At 42.1% G+C, this 27,978-nt stretch overlaps 1 protein-coding gene across 2 annotated transcripts in view; it reads left to right on the top strand.

The window, feature by feature from the left end:
* The window catches only part of NDP (norrin cystine knot growth factor NDP), a 66,934-nt gene extending 39,481 nt beyond the window's left edge, over window positions 1-27,453 (top strand). The window contains exons 1-3 of one of the 2 annotated variants that reach the window (XM_023202814.1): window positions 2,025-2,447; window positions 17,276-17,656; window positions 26,203-27,453. In XM_023202814.1, coding sequence (XP_023058582.1) covers window positions 17,483-17,656; window positions 26,203-26,430 — 402 coding nt within the window. In that variant the 5' untranslated portion in view covers window positions 2,025-2,447; window positions 17,276-17,482 and the 3' untranslated portion in view covers window positions 26,431-27,453. Of the gene's footprint in view, window positions 1-2,024; window positions 2,448-17,275; window positions 17,657-26,202 lie in introns of those variants that run through there. The other variant, XM_023202815.1, reaches the window with a different exon arrangement.
* The last annotated feature ends 525 nt before the right edge of the window (window positions 27,454-27,978 follow it).

Here is a 27,978-nt window from a genome sequence, read left to right on the forward strand (position 1 = left end):
CCACCAGGGCTACCAAGAAAGAGAAACCCAACCTGAAACAAGACCAGAAATAAAAGGCTGAGAAGTGATCCCTTGAAAGATTTCTCAGCCAGCTGATAGACATCTCCTTCTGCAAACTCTTCTCTCCCTTAATGTGTAGGAAATAACAGCAGGGGTCCTTTCATCCCTTTGGCAAAGTTAAAGGGAGCCCTCTTTCTCAGCAACATTAATGATGGCCAGTAAAGAAACTACACGTGCCACAGTGACCTTTCTAAAAAGCACGGTGATGAGATGAAAACAGTTGCTGTTGCCAGCTATCTATTGACAAGCTTAGAAATGGGTTCTCCGGAGCCCAATGTGGGGAGGCAAAGCCTTCCTCTTGAATGGGGCAGCAGATGGTATTCTTTGCCACTCCTGACAAAGTAACGGCTGGAAGAAGCAGTGGGACTCCATCTGGGAGAGATCTTGTCTTCTGTGGCCAAGCAGTCAATGTGTTTGCAATCTTTACACTTTCTGTGGTGTTCTTTCAGAAGGGCAGATTGTAGAACGCTGGAAAATTCTGCCCAGGAACTGGGCAGAATTTATGCAACCCTGACAACCTGAAGGCAAAAGATGGCAGGGTGGAGTGGCAAGCATATGTTGAGAAAGCCACAGATTATTTCTTGGGAGAAATGAAAAGGTGGATGGATGTCAAGCTCTGATATTTGAAAATGTTGGTGGCCAAAGAGTTTATTCCCCCTCCCAATTTGACCCACAAAATTAGGCCAGAAAATGTATTCCTGACTGTTTCCATGGCTCTTACTCAGCTACAAGTCATTTCCCCTTTCAGATGATTTCCAGTTTTAAGGCCCAATTTCCATTTGCTTTTCGATCTTCTGCTTTTAAGACATTTAGCCAATATCATCATCAGCCAAGTGCCAGGTTTTCTTTCAAGAATTGAATTTGTCATTTATCCATGATCTTCACAGGTGGATTCTGTTTGTGACTGGCTGATCCAAGGTAGACGGGGTATTTTTTTTTTCCAGGTGGAGTATAGGAAAAGGGATTTCTGGCAATAAAACTGAAAGTTTTAAGACACCTCTTGTAAATATCAGTGACCGGAGTAAAGGTCCCATGGAAAAGTAACAAGGTGAAAGTAAATGTATTAATGAATAACAAATGGTTTGATACAGAGTTGAACAAGACAGTTTCAGCATCAACAATTATATGAAGCTCCCAAGAAAAATTTCTTTTTGAGTTTTATAATGTATTATTTTTTCCATGAAATATATATTTTTTTAATTCTCAGTTTAATTCTTCATCAGTAGTATTAACAAAACAAATTATTCTGGGTCCAAGTTTACCTGACATAAAATAATTATTAAATGTTCTTTGTATTTTCTTCCAAAATTCCTGACGGTTTTCTGTCTTAATTTTAAGCTTTTAAAGGGCAAGAATTATGAAATATTTGCCTTTGTAGTCCCACAGGTCATAACACAGCATGATTCAGCTGCAGGTACTTAACTCACACACATAGTTACCTTTGTCACTTTTCTACTAGTTGTTGTGTAATAGGTTAGCCTTATCTATTAGTCTCTCCTTCATATAGCTCAAGGAGTCACGGAATATACGTTCTCATTGTTTCTAAATCAGACCTAAAGTTTTATTCTAAATGATGCAGATGAAGGCGCTTATTAAAGTGCCATTGTGAATTTAATCATGTATATGCTGCTAAAAATCATTTAATGGATGAACAACCCGGAAAAAAAGAACTCTCACCACCCACACACATCGTGATAAAATAGGGCAGCGTTTTGCACTTGCTTCAACAGCATCGCCTGAGAAAAAAATTTCTGGTTCCCATCTTTCCCCTCTCTTACTTAGAATTTCAACTTCATCACAGTCAGCTGCCGAATCGTTCAACAGAATGCCACTCTGCCTTTGTATTTCCAAAACTATGCGTCTCTATTGCGGACGGCACATCTTTATGGCAGCCACATGCTTGCAAAAGAATTAAATTCAGAATATTCATTTGGCCTCTTATTAGTTCCATAATACCATTAAAAAGGAAAGAAAGAAAGAAACTTCCTAGCCCTTGTTCTGCTACGCTGTTCCCATCGTAAGATGCTCCGTGGAAGGGAGCCGAGCGGTGGGCAGCGGCTGAGTCCCCGATAACGAGCGCCTCACATTTCCGTGGCATTCCCATTTGCTAGTGCGCTGCTGCGGCCGCACGCCTGATTGATATATGACTGCAATGGCACTTTTCCATTTGACATTCTCTCTCTCTCTCTCTCCCTCTCTCTCTCTCTCTCTCTCCCTCTCTCTCTCTCCGTGTCGCTTAAACAACAGTCCTAACTTTTGTGTGTTGCAAATATAAAAGGCAAGCCATGTGACAGAGGGACAGAAGAACAAAAGCATTTGGAAGTAACAGGACCTCTTTCTAGCTCTCAGAAAAGTCTGAGAAGAAAGGAGCCCTGCGTTCCCCTAAGGTAAGCAGGAAAACAAGCGCTGCCGGCTTGCCTAGGAAATCGCTTCTTTCCAAACCGAGCATTTCATCCTCCTCTCAGACAAAGAGACAACCTTTAAATACCACTTAAATTTGCATTACTTTAATTTGCATTAATCTGTAGCATGCTAGCATTGTGTTTCTTAAATGAACGGGTCTTTGAAGTCTGTGACAGAGCAGGGAGCTTCCTAGAAAAGCTTGAAAATATCTTTTGGTTTGACTTAAAGAGATTTTGCTTTTCAAACTCTCTGCGTAGTTAGATATAACTTTGTGATGGTTCTTATAGTTGACCCCGTGAAAGGGGGCTGCGAAGTAGCAACTCGCCAACATGGATTCATGGAGCCCAGTATCTTCCCCAGCACCCTCATCCCACTTACAATGGGGGCACTATTAACGCAGGCAAGACTGCGAGTTTAAAAGCGCACTGTTTACTTTTATTACTACTTATGTATGCTGCTGATCTCCTGCCAGGGCTCTGCCGGAGTGCTCAGAATGACTTCAAACAATAGGCAACATTTATTTCTAGCTTTCTGTGTCACGCTTTGCAGGAATCCTGCTCCCCTGTATTCTTCTTTCAGCGTGCAGGTCTTCGCTTCCATAGATGCATTCGGGAGCACCGGGAGGAGATGAGGATGGATTTACTGTATGATTTTGATTGGGCAAAAAGTCTGAGGAAATGCATGCTGTTTGCCTTGGACTTATTGCAGGGGGTTATTTTTAGTCATCAGCTCGTCCCTGCAGCATGATGTTCAAGGAGTGACGGGGAAAGGATGCTCCCACCAGTACAGGGACCAGGACCTGTAGGAATGACTCCTACCTGAGGAATATTCTGAGGTTTCTTTCAAACTTTGGAATACAAGTTCTCTCTTTAAATGAACAATTGAGCTGTAGGAGGCCTGGGCATAACTCTTTCTTGGGGGACGGGAAGTTTGATTGTGTACAGAATGTTAATGACTCAGAACGCCCAGTAACTGAGGCTCATTGTAATAGACAAACCCAGATAAGCCTCCATGAGAGGCAGACTCCCATCTTTACTGAGATTCAGGTGCCGGAAAGGAAGCTATTTGGCAAGATGGGAGTCCCTTGTACAGTTCTTTGTAACTCATTAATAACAGATATGGCTGCTGTGAAACATGTCTCTTTTCATTTCTAATATTAGTGTATTTTAATTACAAGGAGCTGGCATTGGCAAATTACCCCAACACATAAGATTAAATACCAGGTGCATTTGAAAACATAGAGATGCCTGAAATGCGGGGTTGCTGTGGGTGTCAACCAAATACAGCGGGGACTGCACAATGCTTCTCAATGAGCGTTTAAACCAGATTCAAATATCTGCTCATTTTCTTCTCATCAGTCTTGCTAATTCAAGGAAACTTTACGGTCCTGTTTGCCAGTTTTCATTGCAAATCGGGACATAGTTTATGCAAAACTTTTCTGATTTTCTCTGATAACTAGCCTAATAAGCATCGCTGAATGAAAATCTGATATTTGAATGGGTTAATTTACAACTTTGGGGTATTCATTATTCAAGAAAGCCATAAAAGACTATGGATTCCATTGCTATAAAATTTTATTGTAATTAAAAAAAAAAACTGCTGTCTGCAAAGCATTTAGCTGAATCAAAACAATTTTCTTAAACTATTATTCAGATCATTACATGAGAGTATTTGAACACAAAATGCAATGTTTTGCATCATTTATTTAAAAATACATTTGGTTCAGGTAACGGGAGAACTGGCTGAGGCCTTCTTACGACCGTGTACCAAGCAGCTGACACCCACAGATGGAAGTGTGCCTGTGGAGTTTTCAATCTTAATTCGAGTTCCAATGACACTGTCAAGGGAAAAATAAATCATTTTTCAATACATTTAACAATTTCCAACTCATTTATTTTCCTGGGCCCTTGAAAAATGTGGTGAGTTCCTTGGAATTATAGCCACCAATGGTGGCCAGCAATCTTTACTCTATTTTAAGAACTCACAATTCAAGTGCTATTATTCTCTGGTTAATTATTTATTTCATCAATTTTAAAATAAATATTTATTAAGCATTTTCTAGATACCCAGTGCTATGCTAGTCCTGATGGATGCAAAGGTGAATGAGACATTGTCCCATACTCTAATTCTCAGTCCATATGCCATCTCTAGTTAGATTTTGGAACTGAAATGGGCATTGCCAATGGGTAAAGTGGCCAATAACTTCCTTGTTCTAAAGAATTATTTAAAACAGCTACTGGTTTCCAGATTTACTTGAAATGATTCTTGCTCATCAGCGGGTTTTCTTTCCATTTATGATTAAGGGGTTCCCCTTTGGCCTTTTTCACCAGATCCTGGGTACACGTCATTTGCACAGCTAACACGGCCTAGATCTTTCCAGCCTGGGTAGAAGAATTCCGGAAAAAGACAGTAGTTTATCCTTTCTCTGCTCTCCTGAGCACTCTTTGGAAAGGACCATATGCTGTCTCTACTGGGGATGGGTGTGAGTCACCTACTCAGTAGCTAACATCAGGGCCACTTGATGAATCATTGAATTAGAAACATGCATATGGAGGAAGATGCAGTCACTATCCCTCACCACTTACTTGTCCCACCCCCAATATCAAAACCAATGACCTCTGGGCCTGGCCTAAATTCAAGAGGTCCCTGGGAAGAAGCTGTTGGAAACTCTTCCCCAAACCCAGGTCTCCATCATAGCCACACAGTGTTGCTTTCAAATCACCCAGTATGGTGTTTTATCACGCGGTTAGGTTACTGGGGAAGAAAACCCTGAAAACAGCATCACCAGGGTCCTTGACTTGGTCCTTATCAGCAGATAATCCCCCGTGGTTGGATTAAAATGCCTCTGACTCCCTGGGGTGCCTGACTCACCCTAGCCAGCCCTCAGCTTCTTGGCCAGCGGCCTTCGAGCCCATCCTCACCTCTTCCCATGACAGTCAGAGACTGCTTCTTTGCCCAGGCTCTCTTCAGCGGCCAGTGGGAGCAGAGGGGATGGGAAGCCAGGTGGACAGACTGTGAAGTGCTAAGGCAGAGCAGGGAAGCAGGGCTGTGAGAGCGGGTGGGTGAGCTCCAGGGCCTGGGTTGCTATGGCCTGTCCTGATTGTGATCAGCTGTCATTTCCTCTTCGTGTATGACACTGTGGAACATATTAAAATTTCTCCGGGATGGTATGTTTGGAATTCCTCTGATGCCCCACCTCACCAACTTACCCGGACAATAAAAGCAAGGTTGTAAGCCTTTGAACAGCTGGCTGGCTATATATTTCCCTTCTTTCTTTCGCATAATCTAATTCAGAAAAGAATCCAGCTAGACTGGCAGTGCCATGTCTGGGTACTAGTTTCCTGCAAGTCCTTCCTCCGCCACCTCCTCCCGCCAGTCCTGGAATCTTCCTGGGTGGCATGTGGCTTTTCTTTTCTTTTGCTCACCACCGCTCCCAGCCCGCCCCCTTTTCCCTTCGCCTGAGCTCCTTCCATTGTCAGCTGGCTCTTTGCTCTGCCTGTTTTCCAGACAGCTTGGGTCCTGTTCCATCCGGGGAGAACAGCCCATGAGATCTCCCCATCTCCATAGTATTCCCAGGATGTCATTCTTGGCACCAGCTCTGCCGGGCTGATAGGATTGGGGGGCTTTTTGTAGTCCCGAGCCTGAAACCACTCACAGAGAGGAGCAGCCACATGGCTTAGCTGCCCTTTGGGCTGCCGAGTGCAGGACTGGAGTGACCGGGTTGGCAGGGACCAGCATACCATCACAGTGACCCGAACATCTCCGGCAAAGGCCTTGGGGTGGGAGCGCTATGGGAATGCCTGGATGCACTTCGGCCTACATTAAGAGAAATGTGGTTATTCTCTGATTCGGGGGAGAGACAAGTGGTTTGAAACAAAGCTCTCTGGATCCTTGGCCCCTGCCCTGCCCCTTTCCCCGTCTGTCCTTCCCACATCCCTCCCTCCCCAAACAGAAAGGAAGAGAGACAGGACTTCTAATTTGGCCAGCAGAGACCCGAATGTCTTTATGAAACCCGTTTAGTGAAAGAAAGAGGGGAGAAATATATTCTGGGTTGATCCGAACTAAAAAATGCATGGGGCTTTGGAGATGGGGCGGGGGGGCGGGGCGGGGAGATTTTTTCTTTCTTTCTTTCTGTCTCTTAACAGCAGAACAACAGTTTCGTTGATGAGTTGCAAATGGAAGGAAGTGGACCTCTCAATTAGAGATTCCCATTTAAGAGCCTCAATGTAAACGTCCCTGTGACATCCTTAAAAGATGCTGCTAATGTCCCTGGGACCAAAAGGTATTAAAGAGCAAGCTACCAGGAAGCTTCCTATTCCTTTTCTTTTTCTGGGGGCTTTGGTCGTCTTTTCCAAATTAGCTAAAGTTCATTAAAAGACCCAAAAGGAAAAATTTAAAGCAGCTGAATTAAAATGAGTCTTTCCCTGTTAGCCTGACAAGAAGTAAAAAAGAGAGGAAGAAAGAAAGGGAAAAAAAGAGAAGAAAGAACCAATTCCCCTCCGCTACCACTTCTTGGGTTTTAATATGAATTATTCCATACAAGTCCCTAGGCTAGAGATCTATTTAAAGACGCCTGGCAGCATGAAGGGAGAGGGTAAAAATACAACCACTCTTTTGTCCATCAAAGGTTTTCTTTGGGAGGACATTAAGAGCATTCCTGTTTTCTTGTCTGCCCCTGCCAGTGGCAATGTTCCAACTGGTAGTACCCACTCCTCGCCCATCAGGTCAGCAATCATGAACTTCTGTGTTTAATTTCAGGAGAAAACAAAGGGTGGGAAATCCTTCCGAAACCCCTATGTGTGTGCAGCAGGGTAGGGTAGGCTGGAACTGCAATTAGTACTCACTTGGCTGTGCAGGTTGCATGCTGCAAATTCGCACACCCACACAGTTGAGTTTTTGAGGAAGATTGTGCCGATGGCATTATTTCTGATGCCAGCTTCCCTTGCATCTGCAAAGCTTTTTTCTTGTGTCTCCAGCAGTCATTTGCTTGTCACCATTCATGTGTACTGTCCCCTTCATCAGAGGTTCTCAGAGCCTGATGGTCAAGGATATGTCACTAGAGTCATACCCCCAGACTCATTTTCAACAGTAAGAACGTGAAACCCTGGATAGAGTTTGCAATCTGAAACAACTACTTTCTTGTTAGGAAGACTGCTGACTCAGAAAATTCAAAGAATGGGTAACTTCAGTTGGCGACATATCCCCAGTGCTGATAATCAGGAATTCATCCAGTTGGGGTCCATTTCACCCTCATGGCAAAATCTGAACACAAACATTGACTAGTAGCTTTAAACTGGGTATAAGATTTGCAATAGATAACATTTTGGTCTTTTCTCTTTTTTTTTTTTTTCCACAAAAGCTAAGAATTTTTCAGACAATTTGCTCTCTTCCAAGGCCTGGCTCAATCTCAACTTTTTCTTTTAAGCCATGATCCAACCAATTGCAGTATCCTTTAAAAATGAAAGGGCAACAGGTTAAGACACTCAAGCAAGTTGATGAGCTGTCAGAAAATACTCAACGGTGGCCTTTCTACAGTGCCACAAACCAACAACAGCCCTAAACGTGGAGTCCTCTTCCATCCTTTCATCAGTAGGGAATAAAAATAGGGAGACGGCAGGTCATGGGAGAAGTAACAAAAGAGAAGTAAGAAGGATTATTTTTGATGTTCAAAATCTGCCCCTGCCCTTTCAATATTTTCAAATATCACAATTTCAGAAAGGGAAGGATCCCTTTATTTCACCTACTCTCCCTCCCAGGAAGGCGTTTGAAGTTGCTGTCTTTACCTGAAAAGGAGGTCAACTCCTCAAGGGAAAAAACATCCCCTATCTTCAACTCGAAGTAAAATGGAGGTACACACATTTGTACCTAATTGTGTGGGTACACGTATAATTTGTATCCACAAACTATGATGGATGTAAAGAATCAAAGAAATCCAATCCTTAATCAAAGTCCAAGTTTTCTTTAAAACTTGAGAGGATATTTTAGGACTCGTTACATTTCTGTGATTTCACTCCCCTCCCCCAAATTATGAAAAATTACTCCTTTTCAGAATTTAAATTTTTCTTTTGAGGTTTGGAATCCAAAGGCAGCAGAATAGTATTGTTACAGGAAAGCTGGCAATCAAAAGACATAGCTGCAGCATGCATGGTTTAAGCAAAGCAAGACAGTCAGAAAACCACCACCCCAACAAGTTCAGGGTTATCAGCAATATAGGGACATGTATTTTTATGCGATTTTTATGATAACCTTGCCCCTTTGACATATGTCTGAGTCTCGGAGCATTCCGGATTGCAATGGGATTGAATTCAGTATTCAAATCCCACCATTGGGCAGAAAAGGCAAATTGAATGGGGAATGGAAACACTGAGTTGCTCCTATTGTTTATGCCCCATTCCTAACTAAGGGCTCTACAGCTGTTAGGTGAGATCACTACCCACCATTCCAAAATGTTGTTGCGGGTGAGGAGGTTCAAACGCAGCTTTGGAAACACTTTGCTGCACTCTTTGAAGAAAAGCCAACATGCTCATTTGGCTCTAGGGTAAAAGGGAGCCTGTACCCTGAGCTAACATTGGTCACCTCTCTTCTCCTGAGGCCATGCCACAGCCAGCAGTACAGCAGAACAAGTGTTTAGTTATTTCAGTACAAGTGTCCCCAGAACACCTGGCACCTTTTCTTTTCCACAGGGAGAATGTACATTCATGCATTTTGGCAAGACTGAGTCCTCTGAGTTGGGTGTCTCAGAACTCTCCTATTTTATTTCCAAAGGGTCTTATGTAAGGTGAACAGTGGAGTGTGTCTCATTCCTCATATAAAATCAGCTTCCTGGGAGGGAGTGGGTGAAATGAAGGGATTCTTCCCTGACTGAAATTGCGCTCTTTGAAAAAATTGAAAGGGCAGTGGCAGATTTTGAACTTCAAAATGAATCCTTCCTCCTCCTCCTCCTCTTTTGTTACTTCTCCCATGACCTGCTCTCTGCCTACTTTAATTCCCCATTGAGAAAGGATAGAAGCGGACTCTGTGTTTAGGACTACTGTTGATTTATGGCACTATAGAGAGGCCACCCCTAAGCATTTTCTGACAGCTCATCCCCATCTCAGTCACAGCTTTTAGTTGGGTAGCTGGATTTACAGAAATAATCAAATCCCTGGAGGAAAAGACTTCAACAGAAAAGTACCTCCTGACACTTGGGTACCTGACCTGGTCATTTCCAATTTATGCAAGGTTTGTATTCTAAAAGTCAATTAGTTATGTCAACTGTTAAAAACTCAGAATGAGTCTTTCCATTCTTCAGAATGAGTCTTTTCTGAGTATCTGTGGGCCACAGAAGCCCAGAGATACTCAACACAGAATCCAAGTGCCATACCCAGTGGTCAACTCTTTTAGACTTAAGTCCCAGCCCAGGGCTTCTGGAATGTACCTCCCCTAGCAGAGAAGCTCTGTAGTAGATATTTTACCAAGCACAGGGCCTTGCTCTTGACCCCAAGACTACTGATTCTACTTGCAGACAAGACAACTTTTCTAATCAATCTTTCTCTTCTATCCTGAACCAGAGTATCACAGATCGTCTCATTAGAGCATGAGGATCTGTGGCTCAAGCTCAGTTAAGAAATAAGGGTCTTTCAAAAGAAAGGTGCAAGAGGGTGGAACTCAGTCTATATTGTCATTATCAAATGCAAGAAGTCTAATTCTAGCATGATCTACTATTATTAGCTTTTCTTCTCTCCCCATTTATGCTTTGGTGGATACTAGACAGAAATGCCACAAATTTTAAGACAGTTCTAAGAGAAATAGTAACTGGCTAAATTTCCTCACTAACTACTTCAAATTATTATTATTATTACTGTTAACTTTTGTTTTTTGAGACAGGGTCTCACTCTGATGCCCAGACTGGAGTGCAGTGATGTGATCACAGCTCACTGCAGGCTCAACCACCCATGCTTAGGTGATCCTCCCACCTCAACCTCCCAAGTAGCTGGGATGACAAGCATGTACCACCATGCCTGGCTAATATTTTTTAATTATTTTTGTAGAGATGAAGTCTCCCTATGTTACCTAGGATGATCTCGAACTCCTGGGCTCAAGTGATCCTCCCAACACTGCCTTTTAAAGTGCTGGGATTACTGGCATGAGCCGCTGCACCCGGCCCACTTCCTATGATTAACAGGATATTATTAATTTATAAACTATTTAGTACATTGCAAGCATTCAGTCAAATGGTTATTAATGGCTGTTTATATTTCAGGCCACCAGTATAGCTTCATCAAGGGGCAAATACTTATAGTTTGGGCTTCAATGTTGGTTCAGGCACCACCTTAGAACTTTTCTGCAATCATTAACTCCTTGAGTAAGAAGGGAACTCTTTTTGTAGGATTGCTTTGGGGAATATGTAGCCCCAAGGCAGGGGCTATACTCTGAGAAACTTGGATAGAGTTAGAGACTGTTAGAAATGGATAGACACATAAAAGCATTTAGACCAATCTGTTCATTTTGCAGGTGAGGAAACTGAGTCCTAGAAAAGGCAAGTGACTTACTCAAGATCACACAGCCGATGATGGGAGGGTAGGACTCAGGGCTTGAGGATCTTCAGATCAGCCATCCTTATACCAGATCAGGCAACAGTGGAATGCTCTGTAGATTTCAGAATGCAGTGAAATGTTATCCCATATTTCTTTCAAATCAGTATCGGGACACGGAACACTAACAACATAGGCGAGCAATGGGTCTAAGGAGGAAAAGATGAAAGCTGTAGGTAAGTGGGAGTTTGGATGACAATGAGATGTTTTTCTGGAGTTCCTGACAATGCCTGAAACAAAAAAAATCAGGATTTTAAGCTTCAGTCAGGTTCAAGGTCGAGTCCTCCCACTCCAGTCCCTCCTCAGACAGTAAAACTATTCAAGTCAAGGACATACATACAGGTGGGGGCACTTGACAGTTGGCTCATCTCCCCACCCTCCAAATTATTCATATTTCTAGTCCTTCAGTTTAGCACTACTATTTACCCCAGGACTGTAATTCATTGCCTCTTTACCTGGCCATATTCCTCCATCCCTTTTGTTTCTCCCATCTCTTTTCTTTCTCCATCACCCCCACTGCTGAGCTTGGCCACACTTGGCTAGTAGTGCAGGTTGAGAGAACACAGAGTCCTATCACAGACTGGAGGACTATTATTTAATCAAAAGAATGTTGTCTTCTTTCTCCTAAGGTAGCACTCTGGGGACAGTCATTGCTGTCTTTATTCCCTCACCCCCCACCACCCCTGCACTGTAGAACAGACACATGAAATGTGCCTATCTCTGAGATGAAAGGAGCAAGAACTGCTTCCTCCCCACTGACCTTGTGCCTGCCCATTCTTGGAGATACCTGGAGTTGGCAGGCTGGAGGCCTAGCAGCGTTTGCAATCAGTGCCGCTGCCTCTGGGTCAGCCCAGGCTTGGCTCCTTGGCTGCTACTGATGTGCTGCCAGATAGGAATATTAAAAACCATTCATTGAGCGCACAGGATGCTTTATAAAATCCAACATGCTGTTTACAGTTTATAAATTAACTGCCTTGGGAAGAGGCATTTGACTTATTCTCCAAGGCATCTAGTTGACTAGATCCAACTGGAATCCTTTGAGTTCCTGGGAAGGGGCTACTTAACACTTCACACTTGCTGAATTAGACCTAGGGTTTCTTGCTTTTCTGATCCTAGTACTGTATGAAGTTTTATCTAGGGTTATCTAGCAAGCTTTCTTCCGCTTATAAATCTTTGATGTTTTTGCAATTTCTTTGATAGAGGCTCTATGTTCTACCATCTTCACTTTATTTATGCCTCATACCATAATTTTTTAAAAAATTACAATAAATATCAAGTAATTCTGGCTGATATACTGACTCCATTCCAAGGTCATTATATTTTATTTGCTTTAGTTGTTCTTCTTAGAAATGATGCAGTAGATATTGGATACAAATTAGATGTTCAGAGAGTTTATCAATGTGTCTAAAAAATCATCCAGGAAAACAACAGGCCAAAACTCTTTGCCTGCAGAGTTAGTGAGCTAGAAGAGGGATCGAGGATAGGAGCTATATTTTTCCCCTGACCCTATCTCTTATCTGCTGCAGCAAAAGGAGACACATAGTAGGTGCTCAATAAATACACGTTAAAAAATATTTGTTGAAAGAAGCCACAGAAGGGAATATCAGTATACATTAGTATTGAAAACAGCACAGGGGGAAATATGGATACTGAAGCACCACCCTCCTGTGCCTGGCAAGCAAGGCAAGAATAAGGCCATTCTTGGCACATGCCACTTGTCTTAGCCTGTTGCTGAGATAACTTGTGTGAAACCAGCACTTTACCCTCTGCCAGCCAGAAGGTCAGCCCAAGAGTGAGCTGATCTGTGGGCACAACACCATCTCTCACCCAGGAGGCTGGGCCCACTGTAAGCTCTGCTATATTATTTCGCTGAGGATGACAGGTGGGGAAATCTGGGCACCAGTTGTTCTTTTCCACTGGTATCATTTGGAAGGTAGCTCCAAAGTCGGGCACGCCAGCCTACGTGCTTCTCCTGCCGGCAAAGGCTCCACATTGGAGCTATTAGAATGTGGGCTCTGTACGTCGGCCAAGTCCATGTCTCAGAGACTGCATCCAGAGCATAGAGTGGCCACAGGCTACTGAATTCAGCAAGAGAGTCATTCTCTTGTTCAATCTATTATTGCCTGGGCCAAGGTTCTAAGTCTTCATAGGCAGCATTTGATTTTATGACACATGGCTTAAAAAATTAAGGCAAACTGGAATTAATTTAGTTTTGAGAAAACAACGGAAGCTGCTACAAGGCAGAGGTAATCCTAGGCTGCCAGAAAGTGGTGATCTCAGTGGTGTACATTTTCTTAATTCCTGATTTTCCTCTTTGTGAGGTCTTCTTCCCACTCCCATACTTTGCACATTCTCACCTATGCACATCCTGAGCAACACAATGTTGACAACTTGACTGAGCATTGCTCTTTTCTTGAGCTTCATTTTTATTTCTTCTTCAATACAACAGTGTTGGTTCATTCAATTTGAACACTTAAGGCAAAAAAAAAAAAAAAAGAAAGAAAAGAAAAAAAATCCCAGGTTGTGTTTTCAGAATCTTACCTTTTTGTTTTGAGGGTTCTGTGAGTTTTGTGGCATATTTATATTGTTGCTTACATTCTTATTTCAGAATTTAAGATAAAAACTGGACAACAAGTGTCACATTTTCTGAGTGTGTTGAAATAAAAAATCTATTTCTCAGAATTAATGGTAAAGCAACATTTCCTGTCAATCTTTTATTCTTTAATATTACGTCTGGGTTCAGCTCACCATCTCTAAAGAAAGTCAGATGATCAAGTTACATTGTATGTGACATTAACTATCTGTTTATCTGTGTAAATGTCATAATATCTGCTTGCAAAGTGTTTTATTCGTTTTTAGGAAAAATTTTTAAACTGTGCTTGCAATTCAGGATGGTGCTACTAGGTGGCAGTAATGTACAAGAACTATGTGGTTGCCCTGGAAGAGTATTTGACTAAGAGACTAGCATGTCTTCCCGTAATTATAAGAAATAACAATATAATATTTTTAAAATACTCAAACTAGCACAAACAGGAAACATCCATTAACTTAGTTACCAGATTTAAGCTGAGCTTTTAAAAGAAAAAGGCTTTTTTTTCCTTTTTTTTGAGACGGAGTCTCGCTCTGTAGCCCAGGCTGGAGTGCAGTGGCACAATCTCGGCTCACTGCAAGCTCCACCTCCCGGGTTCACACCATTCTCCTGCCTCAGCCTCCAGAGTAGCTGGGACTACAGGTGCCCGCCACCACGCCTGGCTAATTTTTTGTATTTTTAGTAGAGACGGGGTTTCATCATGTTAGCCAGGATGGTCTTGATCTCCTGACCTCGTGATCCGCCCGCCTCGGCCTCCCAAAGTGCTGAGATTACAGGCGTGAGCCACCGTGCACGGCCGAAAGCCTTGTTTTTTTTTTTTTTTTAATGAAATTTTAAATAAAGTATACATTCACAAGCTCAAACATCTGAAATACAAAAGATATATGGTGAAAAGTCTTTCTCTCATGCCTGTCCCTCAACTACCACAAGTAACTAATTTTGTTAGTTTCTTGGGTATCCTTTCAGAGTTTTGCTAGACAAATATGTGTTTTTATCTCTCCGCATTTTAACACAAATCAGTACATAGAGTTTCTGCATCCTTCCATATATAGTTGGTCAGTATATTGTTGTGTGAATATTTTAGAATATAATTAACCAGTCGCCTATTAATGGATATTTTATGCTGTTTCCAATTTTATGCTATTTCAGCCATGTGCTCATGTCATTTCACATGTAGGATAATTCACAGAAGTGGAATTGCTGGGTCTAAATTATATACATTTGCATTTTTAAAAGGTATTGCCAAATTGGCCTTTACAGAGTTTGGACCCATTTATACTGAACTTTCTCCAAAATGGGCTTGTTTTCCCACAGCCTTGCCAGTAGGGTGCATGATCAGACTTTGGAATCCTTGTTAATCCGATTGGCTGAACAATGTATTTCAAAGTACTTTAATTTTCATTCTCTTAAATGAGACTTTTATTCTCTTCTATCTTTAAGGGCCCTTTATATTTCCTATTTCTGTGAAGAAAGTGGAAATGCCAATAAATACACCCATGCATACATATATGTAGGGTTTTGTTATTGATGTAGCTTGTTTTTGCCATCATGCTATACATGATTTTCTTTAATTTGCTTTGCTCATTTAACCATACCTCCTGGCCATGGCTCTGAAGAGAAGTTGCTGGCAGTGCAGAAAGAGGGCCAGGACTGGAATGTCTGCTTCTCTCTTCATCCTTTTTTCATTGACTCCTGGGGGAAATATCTGTAGACCGAAGCAGTAAAATCTAATCAATTCTCTTTCTGACACTAATTAAGGCTTCAAAGAGACAGATAACCACTTGGGATAATTTAGTCGCACTGAAACTTGGGAAATGGTCAGTAATATTTCATCCACTGAATGTGGACCCCAAGAAAGTTCTGGCTCTTTGAGTTGATGTCTTGGCAATTTTCAAGGTAACGTGTATAGGAAAAGCTAGATTATGTAGATGAAAAGAAAACAAACATGCTCTTCTGCATCCTTTGCAGATTTGAAACTTTGGGCACAGGTTTGATTTATTTCAATGAGATATTGCTCTTAGCATGCACATAAAGTGGTGCAAAGTTGTACTGGAATATGGTCTCCTCAACTTTCGTCTCACTGTATACATATGGAGATGATAGTAACTGAATCCATAGTTACCAAGTGGTGGCATTTTAGAATACGAAGGGACAGCAGATGCCATCTCTGTCAACTCCTTCCCTCTACAGATGAGGAAACTTGGGCTAGAGGAGGTTGAATGACTTCTGTAAGGCTTCCCCAGCTAGTTAATGGCAGTGCCAGGACTCAAGTCCAGGAGGGTCCCCTCATTACTGGTCCTTGCCCTTCCTGCAGTTTATAGGACTTCCCTGAGGCACATGTGCTGAGGCTTTGCTATTGCCAGAGATTCTCTGCTCTGAAACAGCCCTATCTCACACACCCCTTTCCACTTAGGATCCCCTGCCTCACACTTCCAAGACAGCTGATTGAGGCTAAATGGGTCTGACGCCATTCTATTAGTGCAAAATAAATTGGCTTATGCCAACTTGAACTCCTAATCTTGATTTTATCAACACTTTGCCCTGTTTATTCAGACTGTTCATGAGTAGGAAGTTAAGGAAAACGTTGCCTATGAACAAAATGATCAAACTTTTATCTGAAATACCTTTGAAAGTTTTCCCGAAGCTTTAATTATCATGTTCCTTTTGTTTTGGATGTAATATCAGGCCCTCCCAATTTTCCTAAATGTTTGAAAATATTTTTGATACTTTCTGTCTTCTGTTGTGATTAAAAAAGAAAGAAAGAGAGAAAGAAAGCACCAGTGTTGGCCATGCCTGGGGAGTTAATGAGGTAATCTGGAGAGATCTCTGGACCCCAGTCCCTTGTCCAAGAGGTATGGTCAAAAGAACAAAGCAAATTTCAGAAAAACTGGTATAACATGATCCTATTTTAATGGTAAGTCTGTTCCAACAACTGCTTTCTTTTTCGAATTACACCATGTGCCCAGGCTACAAAGGCTCTACAGAAATGTGACTCTGTTGGCAAATACACATGTGATACCTTAACCTTGCTGGAGGCCAGTTAGCATAATGTGTATTTCAGATGCAGTTTGTCATCAGTGTTGGGTGGTATGGGGCTTAAAACAAAAACAGGATGAGCCTAGAGCACAGAAGTGGAAAATTAGGTGGGTGGGTGAGTATGGACTTGGAAATGGAAAATGTGCTTCCCTGTGGGACGTGGCTTGTGTTCATTAGTGCTGACCTGCCTCCTCTCTAACCCTGTAAGCTGACGTTGACACCAAAGCTCGCTGAGAAACTGAATAGACCCTCCTGCCCCCACCAACCAAGGACAAGGATGAGACCACCCAATTCGGTTACGTTGTTGCCAGAACAATGTTTAATCTTTAACATGGGTTCAAACTATTCTTACCCCTAGGAACTTGGAATTCAGCAATTAAAGTCAACATGTGCTTCCATTAAACCATTGTGTCCACCTCCAAATGGTTATAAATATGTAGCATAAGCTATGGGAGTTGGGGTGGGATGGATGACAGCCTCTGCTAATGACACTCTAGAAACCAATATTCTCCTCTCAAAATAACACGGGAAAATTCTACTTAATACCTCCTGGGTTCCATTAGTGGTTCTGGGTAAATAATTCCGGGGAAAATAATTTCTGTTTTCATTCCAGCTGTGCAGCAGATACTGTGATGATGGATTGCAAGTGCAAAGAGTAAGACAAAACTCCAGCACATAAGGGACAATGACAACCAGAAAGCTTCAGCCCGATCCTGCCCTTTCCTTGGACGGGACTGGATCCTAGGAGGTGAAGCCATTTCCAATTTTTTGTCCTCTGCCTCCCTCTGCTGTTCTTCTGGAGAAGTTTTTCCTTACAACAATGAGAAAACATGTACTAGCTGCATCCTTCTCTATGCTCTCCCTGCTGGTGATAATGGGAGATACAGACAGTAAAACGGACAGCTCCTTCATAATGGACTCGGACCCTCGACGCTGCATGAGGCATCACTATGTGGATTCTATCAGCCACCCATTGTACAAGTGTAGCTCAAAGGTAAGATCAAGGTCTCTGTGAGGAGAGCATTTCCCTCAGAAACAGGCGAGGAGCCATATTTCTTTGTCAGGGGATGGAGAACTATGATCATAGCCCAAACTTAAATGATGTGGCTGGCCCACAGGGCTTGTGGGAGAATGAGGCTTTTAGAATTTCCCCCCATGCTTTGCACTGTTGTCAGTAAAACTGCCTAATCAATCATGTGCATACCCATCCAGTGGGACAGGTGTCCTTTGCCCCTGGCTGTGACGTTTATGAGTGATAGTGTGCTTTTCCAAAAAAAAAGATGGAGTCTACAAGTTATCGTAACTCTCTACCTCCATCATCAATAAAGAGGAAGAGAATGCAAAGAATGTGATTGAGCAGTGGAACATACTTCTTGGAAGGGTCTTTAAAGAATTTTTTAAATAACTGGCTGGTGAAATAACTGGCTTTGTGGTCTGAGCCTTTCTTCAGGTGCTACATTTCTGTTAAAATGATTTCATCTTTTTTTTTTTTTTTCCTTTTTGTGGACAACGGGGTCTCGCTATATTACCCAGGCAGGTCTCGAACTCCTGGGCTCAAGATATCCTCCCGCCTCTGCCTCCCTGAGAGCTGGGATTACAGGCGTGAGCCACCGCGCCCGGCTGATAAAATGATTTCAAAAGATAAGGTGGCAATATGATCATTTATCATTTTTATATTGCTTATCCAAATCGTTCTCGTTTGGTAAAGGATGCATGTTTGTTGCAGAGGCAATCCATGCCTCAGTGGTCTGCAAAGGAATATCAAGCTGAAAAGGCCACCAAGAGTGGCCAGCAACATGGACCACCCAGAAGGGAGGCACATTGTAGGGTGGAACATGTGAGATCTCACGACGGTCACTGCCCCTAAACAGGCACATGAATGAAATTCGTCCACACTTGGTAAATAAGAATTTGTTTAGCCCAACCTCAGAGATTTGTACATTTAGTTTTGAGACGAAAATCCTTAAACATGCTCATATGGCAAGTATTTTTTGAAATTACCAGTATAATTAGAATTTTTTATAATATCAGTCACTAGAATTAAGACCATATAAGCCAATCCCTCCACTCACCATTCAAAGACATTATGACTCTTGTATGCCTTGAAAATTTCCATTAATTTCTCTGATTATAGTTCAGTGATGATGATTCATTTTAGTTTAGGAGGATCAGAATTCGGGTTAAATCATTTTAACCATTATATTAATAAGGTCTATGACTGTCGGAAAAAAATAGAGATTTTCCACTTAATAAAAACTTTCTGGCTCTTATTTGTGCTTGTAGAACCAAAAAAAATGAAGTAAATAGATTAACGTAAATTTTTGCAGGGCCACAATTCCTTCTTAGGAAAAGGAAACTCAAAGAAATGGAGAAAAAACATGAGAAGTGCAGCAATTACTAGCTTCTCCTTCCCTCCCTCTTCAGAAACAGACAGCACTAATATTTAGTGATTTTATTCCATGGATAATTTCTTTCTCTACTGAGTTGTCTTCCATAATCATGATTCTTTTTTTAAAAAAGGAATTAAAATTATTTCAAAGAAAGTGTCACTATGATAGAAAGGAACAAAGAAATAGGAGCATCTACAAAAACTAGAAAACAATCTGGAAAAATTGGATGAAATGATGGAGGAGTACCTTGGCAACAATCACACTAATCTAGCGAAGGTCAAAGAAGAGACATCATGAACTCAAACTGAAGAAATTCACATGTGAATTCTGAGCATGAGTCTTAGAAACAGACTTTAGTGTACTGTTATTCACCTTTGTTTCTTCCAGAATGCCATGGCAAATAACAGCGCAAAATTGTGATAGTAGGAGAAATGTTTGTAATTTCATGGGAACAATCTGTTTTCAAACATCCCAAACTATCCCAAATATAGCAATAGTTTTATGTAAATGGTGCTTGCAATTATAAACTTTTCTTCCCTGGCCATAAAATATGCCTGGCAGAATCTCAACTACCCAGACCTTTTCTAGGTTAGATTTTTCTCTATGTATCCAGGAGCAAAACTGTTTTCATTTGGAAATGTTCTATAATTCTTAACTCTTACATTCTCAGGCTGATCTTCTCTCTAACGTGTCTCACTTAATGAAATTGTTTGCCTTTAGAAACTTGGATAAAACATTTAGCCTGTGTCTAGAAAAGAGGCAACGACAATCTACCCTAGCTTCTTTTTACAAAGAAAATACTAGGGTAGATTTTTTGTCTCTATAAAAATTTTCCCTGACATCATGTTCAAGGGTCATTATTTACTAAATGTGTGCCTATTGTTTGCCTGCCAATTGTTAATGCTTCCTGACTCACATTTATCCATTATCTGGTCTTGTAAAGACAAGGAAGGGAGAATGTGACCCAGGCTCAGGGAAGGGAGTATACGTGCTTGCACACCTAATATGTATCAGGCACCTCATACTGTATAGTCACTGCCAAGAAACCTGTGATGGCAGGCATTATTATTCCCATTATCCTGGTAAGGAAAACTGAAGCCCAAAGTAATTAGATTGCTTGGTACCACATAGCCAGGGAGTGGCAATGTCTGCCTCACAGTATTCATCTTCCTACTACTTGGATCTTCATATTGGAGGAACATAAGTAGAATGTAGGAGCCATCACATAGAAGTTCAGGCTCTACTTCCGATCTGCTGGCAGTAATAATTTATACTCAGCAATGTTTCTAGAAAAAATAAATAGTAGTGAAAGCCTTTCTGGGAGCTTTCAATGAGACTGTTCATCCCAGCCCTGAACTTGCAGCTGGCCAGTCCTAGGTCCCAGCTGCCCATCTCCTAGCAATTTAGGAAAGGACTGAGAAGGAGTCAGGCAGAAAAGACTGGCCACAGTGGCCCACTAAGGAGGACAGTGTGGCCACAGATTAGGATGTGCCTGATAGTTTTAAGTGGTGGCACCTCCTGAGATTGGGTACAAAAGATCCTGGGAGTAGCAGGCTCATTTAAAATCTTCATGGGAGACTAAGTTTCTCTAAAATTTGGAGTAAAGGCTGTAGAGCAAACAGGCAAAAGACCAGTTGATAGTGGAAACAGACTGCCTGGGGGAATCTCTATGAAAACTGAGGCATACTGAGCTTTGAAGTGAGAGAGACCTGGTTTCCAATTCCAGCTCCATGGCTTGCCGAATAAGTGACTTTGAGGAAGTTCAGTAACTTCCTTCTTTGTGCCTCAGTTTCTTCCCATGCAAAATACAGCTGTCTACCTGAGGGTATGGGTATGGGTGTTGGTGATTTGTAAAGCATCCAGCAGTGTCCAGCACATAATAGCCATTTAGTGAGCTGAGTGAGTAGATGATATTATGATCTTGATGATGACGTTATAAACTAAGCAGGTGTTTAGACTCAATTTTCTATTTCAGTCACAACTGAGACCTCAATAACTGCAGGGATCTCCTACAGCCTTAAAAGATTAGGAAAATGAACCTTATTGTAGTTCTTGTTAAGCACAGGGTGGGGCAGAAGAGCAAAGTAAATGTAAGCCACTGTGCTGGGTGCTAACAGGGAGGACAAAAGTAAAAGAGAAACAGCCCCGATGTCTGGCTAACCTCCCTTCCCAGGTGAGTGGAGGAAGGAGGGGCTGGAGGGGGGTGAGCTTTGGTCTTGAGCCAGGGAGGGGATTTCAGGAAGGGAGGGTGGGAAAGCAAACTGGCAGGGAAGACCTGGAAAGTCTCAGGAGTGGGGGATGCTGGCCCCAGGCCGGGACGTGGAACCGGGGCATGGAACCAAGGCATGATTGTCTGAACTGGCAATGGCCACAGGAGCAGGTGGGGACCCGGAAGAGCCACAACAAAGGATAAGGAGGAAGAGGTTTGGGAGACAAAACCTAGGGAAAAAAGGACCTGGTATGCTAAGGGCTGAGTCCTAACAGCTTCCTAACAGGATCCCCAAGCCCTCTTCTCCTGCTACCCACAAAGCTCATGGTGTGATAGGAGAAATGGAGGGAGTCAGGAATATTGTGTTTATAATACAATAGACTACTTGAGAGATATAATTTGATTTTTTAAAAAGGAACAAATTTATACCGAGTGCCTACCATGTCCAGGTGCTGTGGAAGGTGCTGGAGACTGTAAAGTGGAAAGAAAGAAAAAAGAGACAATTTTTTTTTGCCTTCATAATGCTCACAGGTAAATAGGGAGAGAGGAAGGAGAGGTGTTCAGTGCACAAAGGTCTGTCTGTATCTGTTTGACTCATGACCTGAGTGAAGGGACCAGACTAGTTGGAGTGAGCTGAGTTCCCATCCACCCTTTCAAAGCCCCCACCATCTCTCTGCTGCTTTGTTCCCTGGTTGCAATTTTCTTGGTGCCCTCAGCCCGGCACAGATCTTTTGGAGGTTGACCTGGGTCCCTGAAGATGAGCTGAGTTATTGAGGCTGCCTGTGGGAAAAGAATGGGAGAAGAAGCATGGGTGGATCTTGTTCCTGAGGAGAAAGGGGGTGCTTCAAGAGGTGCCATGGAAATAAGGGTGCATAGTGTTCACTGCTGCGAAAAAGGCAAAATATGTTTCCATTCTCTTGGAGTAAAATCGCAAAAATGCTCTTCTAGAATGGGACGGGTGGGTCTTTATTCTGATGCTAATGGTGGCATCTGGTCAGTCAAGGCTCTTGGAAGATTCAGCTCGGCATAAGCTTGGGGATGGTGAAGCTAATGTCCCAAGAAGTCCACAAGAAAAAGTTAGACTTGTATGTCTATGGATATGGTCAGGGGTTCCTGAGGCAAATCAATGTAGATAAGGAAGTGTGTGAGTTGGCACATGCCTCAGGAAAACATGGTATGAGGAGGCAGGTATTATAGTGGTTTGGGTCAGGGGTTTGATTTCAGATAGACCTTGATTTGATTCCAGCTCTGCATTTTACCACCTATGTGAGTTTGAGCAAGTTCCCGGAACTCTCTAAAGCTTGAGTTTCCTTATCCGTCCTAACAGTTTAGATCATAACAGTACTTTCTTGTAGTATTGTTATACGAATAAAATAACTCACATTGTAAGTGCTCAATAAATGTTCTTATTAGCGAAATGATGGTTATCTAGCGATCCATGTAGAGCAGAGCCCTCAAACTTGAATGGGTCCAGAGACCTGCTACTCAGTGTGGGCATCAGCCCAGTAGGACTGACATCAACTAGAATCTGATGGGAAATGCAGCATCTCAGCCTCCAGCCCAGAACTACTCAATCAGTCCTTGCCTTTTAACAAGATCCTAGATGATTCACACTCACATTCCAGTCTGAGAAGTTCTGATCTGGAAGAGATCAGGAGATGTTCAAGTGCTGAAACACAGGTAAGACATGGCAGAGGCTAAAATGTGAAGTACTGAGAGTAGACCAGGAGAGCAGACGGTTATTCCTTCCATCCCTTAAGGATCTTATCTTTCAAACTTCTGCTTTACCACTTCAACACACAAAACAGAGATAGATTTCCTTCTAGGAGTGTGTGTGTGTGTGTGTGTGTGTGTGTGTGTGTGTGTTGAGAACATCAAGGGTCCAATAATTGCTTCATAGTCTATTCTTCCAGGAAAGGGCATTTGAATTTGGCTACAGAGGATAGATAGGTGGGATTTTGTTAGGCCGAGCAAGGTAGAAAGGACATATTTGGGAGACAGAAGACATAAGCAAAGGCAAGAGGCAGGAGAATTCAGGGCACTTTCTTGGACTCCTAAGTAATTAAATTTGACTGGAGTAGGGAGTGTGTAGTAGAGTGATGAGAACAGTTGTAAGTAAGACTGGAAATGCATCTGAAACCTGGGTCATGAGGGCCTTGACTCTTCTTCAAGATTTTGGATTTTATTCTGAACTACTGAAGGCATTTATTGTACATGTCTGTGCATTCTTCTTGCACAAACAGTCCAGCTCCCGAGGAAGAGGGGCCCAGCCCATTGGAGGTGGCCCCACGTCCTTCAGTGCCTGGAGTTCTTGTGCTTCAGAGTGGGCTGGGGGTGGAGCTGGACATCCTGAAAACTTTTAGTGAGATTGCAATCAGATTAGCTCATTTACAAATGGCCCTACGCTGTTGACTTAGTCATTTTATGGACAGTGCTAATGGCCCGATCAGTTAGGCCTACGTTTGGTTCACCTGTATATACATCATTTGAATATTATGTCCCATATCATTGTTGGCCCTTCTGAGTTAAGTTTGTTGGCACAGGATTACTTTGTCCATCCAGACTGAAACTGCACCTCTGAAGACTCCATTATGGAAGGTGACTCTGTGAATAACTGTTTAATCAACCTAATAGATGATCTAGATGAGAGATTAGCAAATTTAACATTACTCCAAGGTGTGGTGTCAAGCAACTCTTCCCACATACAGGCAGATGGCAGGAGAACAGACTAAGGAAGATCTTAGACTCTCTCTCTCATTAGAGAAATGGGGGTGGGAATTAGGGACTGGCCTGTGTACTACTGACCTATGGCATAATCTCTCAAAACCCGTTTCAGAGCCAGGCACAGTGGTGCATGCCTGTAGTCCTGGATACTCAGGAGGCTGAGGCAGGAGTTTAAGGTTGTAGTGTGCTATGATCATGCCTATGAATAACCACTGCACTGCAGCCTGGACAACATAGCAAGACTGTCTCTAAAAACAATACAAAACAAACAAAACCATTTCTGATAGTTTACTTTGCCTGTCAAAATGAAGAGCAGATAGGATGGAATCAAAAGCTTTAAAAAAATCAAAACAGCTTACAGCTGCTATTTTCTCTCTGCCTCTGTGATCATTCAGAGAAAATAAATTCACTGGTCTAGTCCAACTTATTCTTCCCTAAGCCCTGCTGTTTTTTTTTTTCTTTCTTTCTTTCTAGTATCTCATATTGCCTTGGTGGTTGCTAAGCGATTGTTGGATTTAGCCCCAGCATATTCTCAGATAACTATGCCAATAATCTATAATTACCAGAATTCATCTTTTCTCCCTTTTGGAAAGATGGACTGGCTATTTTCTTCTTGTAAACCTTGGGTGTTTAATTCTGCACTACAAGATGATGTCAGAGATAATAGCTGGTGAGTTATTAATAATAACTGCTAATTCCTATGATATTGTAAGGTAAATGTCAAAAGGTTTCATGCATATATATGTATCTTTTAATCTTTCCTTTGAACAGTTTCACTTTTTATGATCCTGCTGTTGGTTCTGGAATTATACGACAATTTTTTTCTTTTCTTTTCCTTTTTCTTTTCTTTTCTGACAGGGCCTTGCTCTGTCACTCATGCTGGAGTGCAGTGGCTTGATCATAGCTTTCTGCAGCTTGTAATTCCTGGGTTCAAGTGATCCTCCTGCCTCAGCATCCAAAGTAGCTGGAACTACAGGCGCACATCACCATGCCTGGCTAACTTTTTATTTTTTTGTAGAGACATGGTCTTGTTATGTTGCCCAGGCTGGTCTCAAACTCCTGGGCTCAAGTGATCCTCCCTCCTCAGACTCCAAAGTGTTGGGATTACAGGCATGAGACAATATACCTGGCCCAGGATTTTTTTTTTTTCTCCGTCACTTACCATGAAATTCACCAAGCAAAACCTCTTACATAACCATGGACAAATAATCTCAGGTTCTCCACTCCCCTCCCCACCTTGATATTAAGATTATGTAGCTTAATGAGTCAAGCTGTTCCATCCTACCCACCCATGACTCCAACTCCCAGGATACCAGGATTTATGTATGAGATACATAAGTGATCCTTTTGTCCATTCCGTTAAGCTGTATGCAAATTGTGTTCACTTATGTCCATTTTTCTGGGGATTACTTTGGTAGTTTTCATCAGATTCTTAAAGGTGTCTGTTTGCTAAAACCAGATTAAGAGCTACTATAAAGAACACATAGCCTCTGTTATTCCAGCCCAATCTTTGGAAATAGAGATGATCAGAATGGGTACATCCTAATATTTGCCCCAAATGACTGAAGATGCAGATGCAATTACACAAATCCCAGGCTCCTTCAATGCATAAACCCAGAAGTGTGATTTCAGGGCCCCAAACATGCCCTGTCTCTACTTCATTCTCTTGTCCCAAATTGCAGCACCCAGAATATTTCTTCGTAAGCATTACTCAGGCTATCCTATTTTCTTCTTCAGAAATTATATTCCTGTTCTTTAGCTATTTCCTGCACAAATCAATTTCTTTCTGTTTTTTTTTTTTTTTGTAGTCATTTTAATTTACTTCTTGGCTTCAATTTGGATTGACTTTCTGCATTTTGCTACTGGTAGAATTGCAATACATTGGGCCAGTGGCAGACCACTACCTGTCAGGAGAAATTTCTTTTGTTCTTTGGTTTTTACTTGTACATCACAGTGATGGGTGTCATTCAGTGGTTCTAAACCCTCAGTACACTTAGAAATCACCTAAGAAGCTTTGAAAACCATGAAAGCCTGGGCCCTATCCCCAAGGACTTTAATTCAATCGGTCTGAAAGGGGCCTGGGTGTTGCAACATGCATTGAGTCACCGGTCTAATCTAGCAGGAATTGGCAAGGAGTGTGAGGGTCTTTCAAAGGATGCTGTTTTACCTGGCTAAGCTTGTGGCTTACAGAGTAACCACCTCCTCTTCTTTCCCCAGATGGTGCTCCTGGCCAGGTGCGAGGGGCACTGCAGCCAGGCATCGCGCTCCGAGCCTTTGGTGTCGTTCAGCACTGTCCTCAAGCAACCCTTCCGTTCCTCCTGTCACTGCTGCCGACCCCAGACTTCCAAGCTGAAGGCGTTGCGGCTGCGATGCTCAGGGGGCATGCGACTCACTGCCACCTACCGGTACATCCTCTCCTGTCACTGCGAGGAATGCAATTCCTGAGGCCCGCTGCTGTGTGTGGCTTCTGGATGGGACAACTGTAGAAGCAGTTCCACCAGCCAGGGAAAGACTGGCAAGAAAAGAGTTAAGGCAAAAAAGGATGCAACAATTCTCCCGGGACTCTGCATATTCTAGTAATAAAGACTCTACATGCTTGTTGACAGAGAGAGATGCTCTGGGAACTTCTTTGCAGTTCCCATCTCCTTTCTCTGGTACAATTTCTTTTGGTTGATTTTCAGATTCAGACATTTTCCCCCTTGGATCTCAATGCTGTTTGGGTTTCCAACAATTCAGCATTAGTGGGAAAAAGTGGGCCCTCATACACAAGCATGTCAGGTTGTCAGTGTCTGGTGCATATTGAGGAAGAATTTACTTTGGAAAGTAGAAAAGCCCAGCTCTTTCTGGGACATCTTCTGTTATTGTTGATTTTTTTTAACCTTGTCATTTTGGTCTAAGGTTGCCATTGCTGCTAAAGGTTACTGATTTCAAATTCCAGATAGCAAGCATGTGGATATGTTTAGCTAGGTTTACTCACAGCCAGCGAACTGACATTAAAATAACTAACAAACAGATTCTTTTATGTGATGCTGGAACTCTTGACAGCTATAATTATTATTCAGAAATGGCTTTTTGGAAGTAAAAGCGGCATAAAGAATTTGTCACAGGAAGGCTGTCTCAGATAAATTATGGTAAAATTTTGTAAGGGAGCAGACTTTTAAAGACTTGCACAAATACGGATCCTGCACGGACTCTGGAAAAGGCATATATGTACTAGTGGCATGGAGAATGCACCGTACTCATGCATGCAAATTAGACAACAAAGTATGAATCTATTTGTGGGTGTGCTATAGCTTTAGCCGTGTCGCGGGCATCATTCTCTAATATCCACTTGTCCATGTGAAATGTGTTGCCAAAATGGTGGCCTGGCTTGTCTTCTGAACATTTGGTTCAAATGCGTTTTGGTCCTGGAGGCTCAAATTTTGAGTTATTTCCATGTTTTGAAATAAAAAGAGAGTATCTTCAAAATTTTGACTGTTTAAGTGTTTTTTTCCTACTTGATATCCTACTATCATGTGGACTAGAACATACATGTAGCTAGTACTTGAGCATCTCCTATGATGTGGTAAAAGGGTCAAAAAAAAAAAAGAGAGAGAGAGAGAAATGGGGTTCCAGAATACATGGTGGGAACATTTTTTGAAATCAATGTACCAAGGTGTTGAGGGCTTATTAAATTTGATTATGAGTTTTAGATTTTAGCCCATTGAATAAACACAAAATCTAATGCATTTTGGCTTCCTTGGAAGCTATGGAATGAAACAGAGGAGTCCCCTCCTTTTTAATCTCTTTACTTTTCTCAGAAGAAAATAAATATCCATAAGTGAAGTTGGAAGAACCAGCAGAAGGACAAAATAGTTAACAACCTTTCTGTGCCATTGACTGTCCAGTGCTCAGGATCCAATGATATTACTGGGCATTACAAGAATACTCATGATGTTGGCACAATGCTATGTCCATCTTAGGCATCTCAATACAAACCCAGACTTGGCAATT

This window comes from Piliocolobus tephrosceles, chromosome 12, assembly GCF_002776525.5.
Source record: "Piliocolobus tephrosceles isolate RC106 chromosome 12, ASM277652v3, whole genome shotgun sequence".
NCBI classification, from domain to species: domain Eukaryota; kingdom Metazoa; phylum Chordata; class Mammalia; order Primates; family Cercopithecidae; genus Piliocolobus; species Piliocolobus tephrosceles.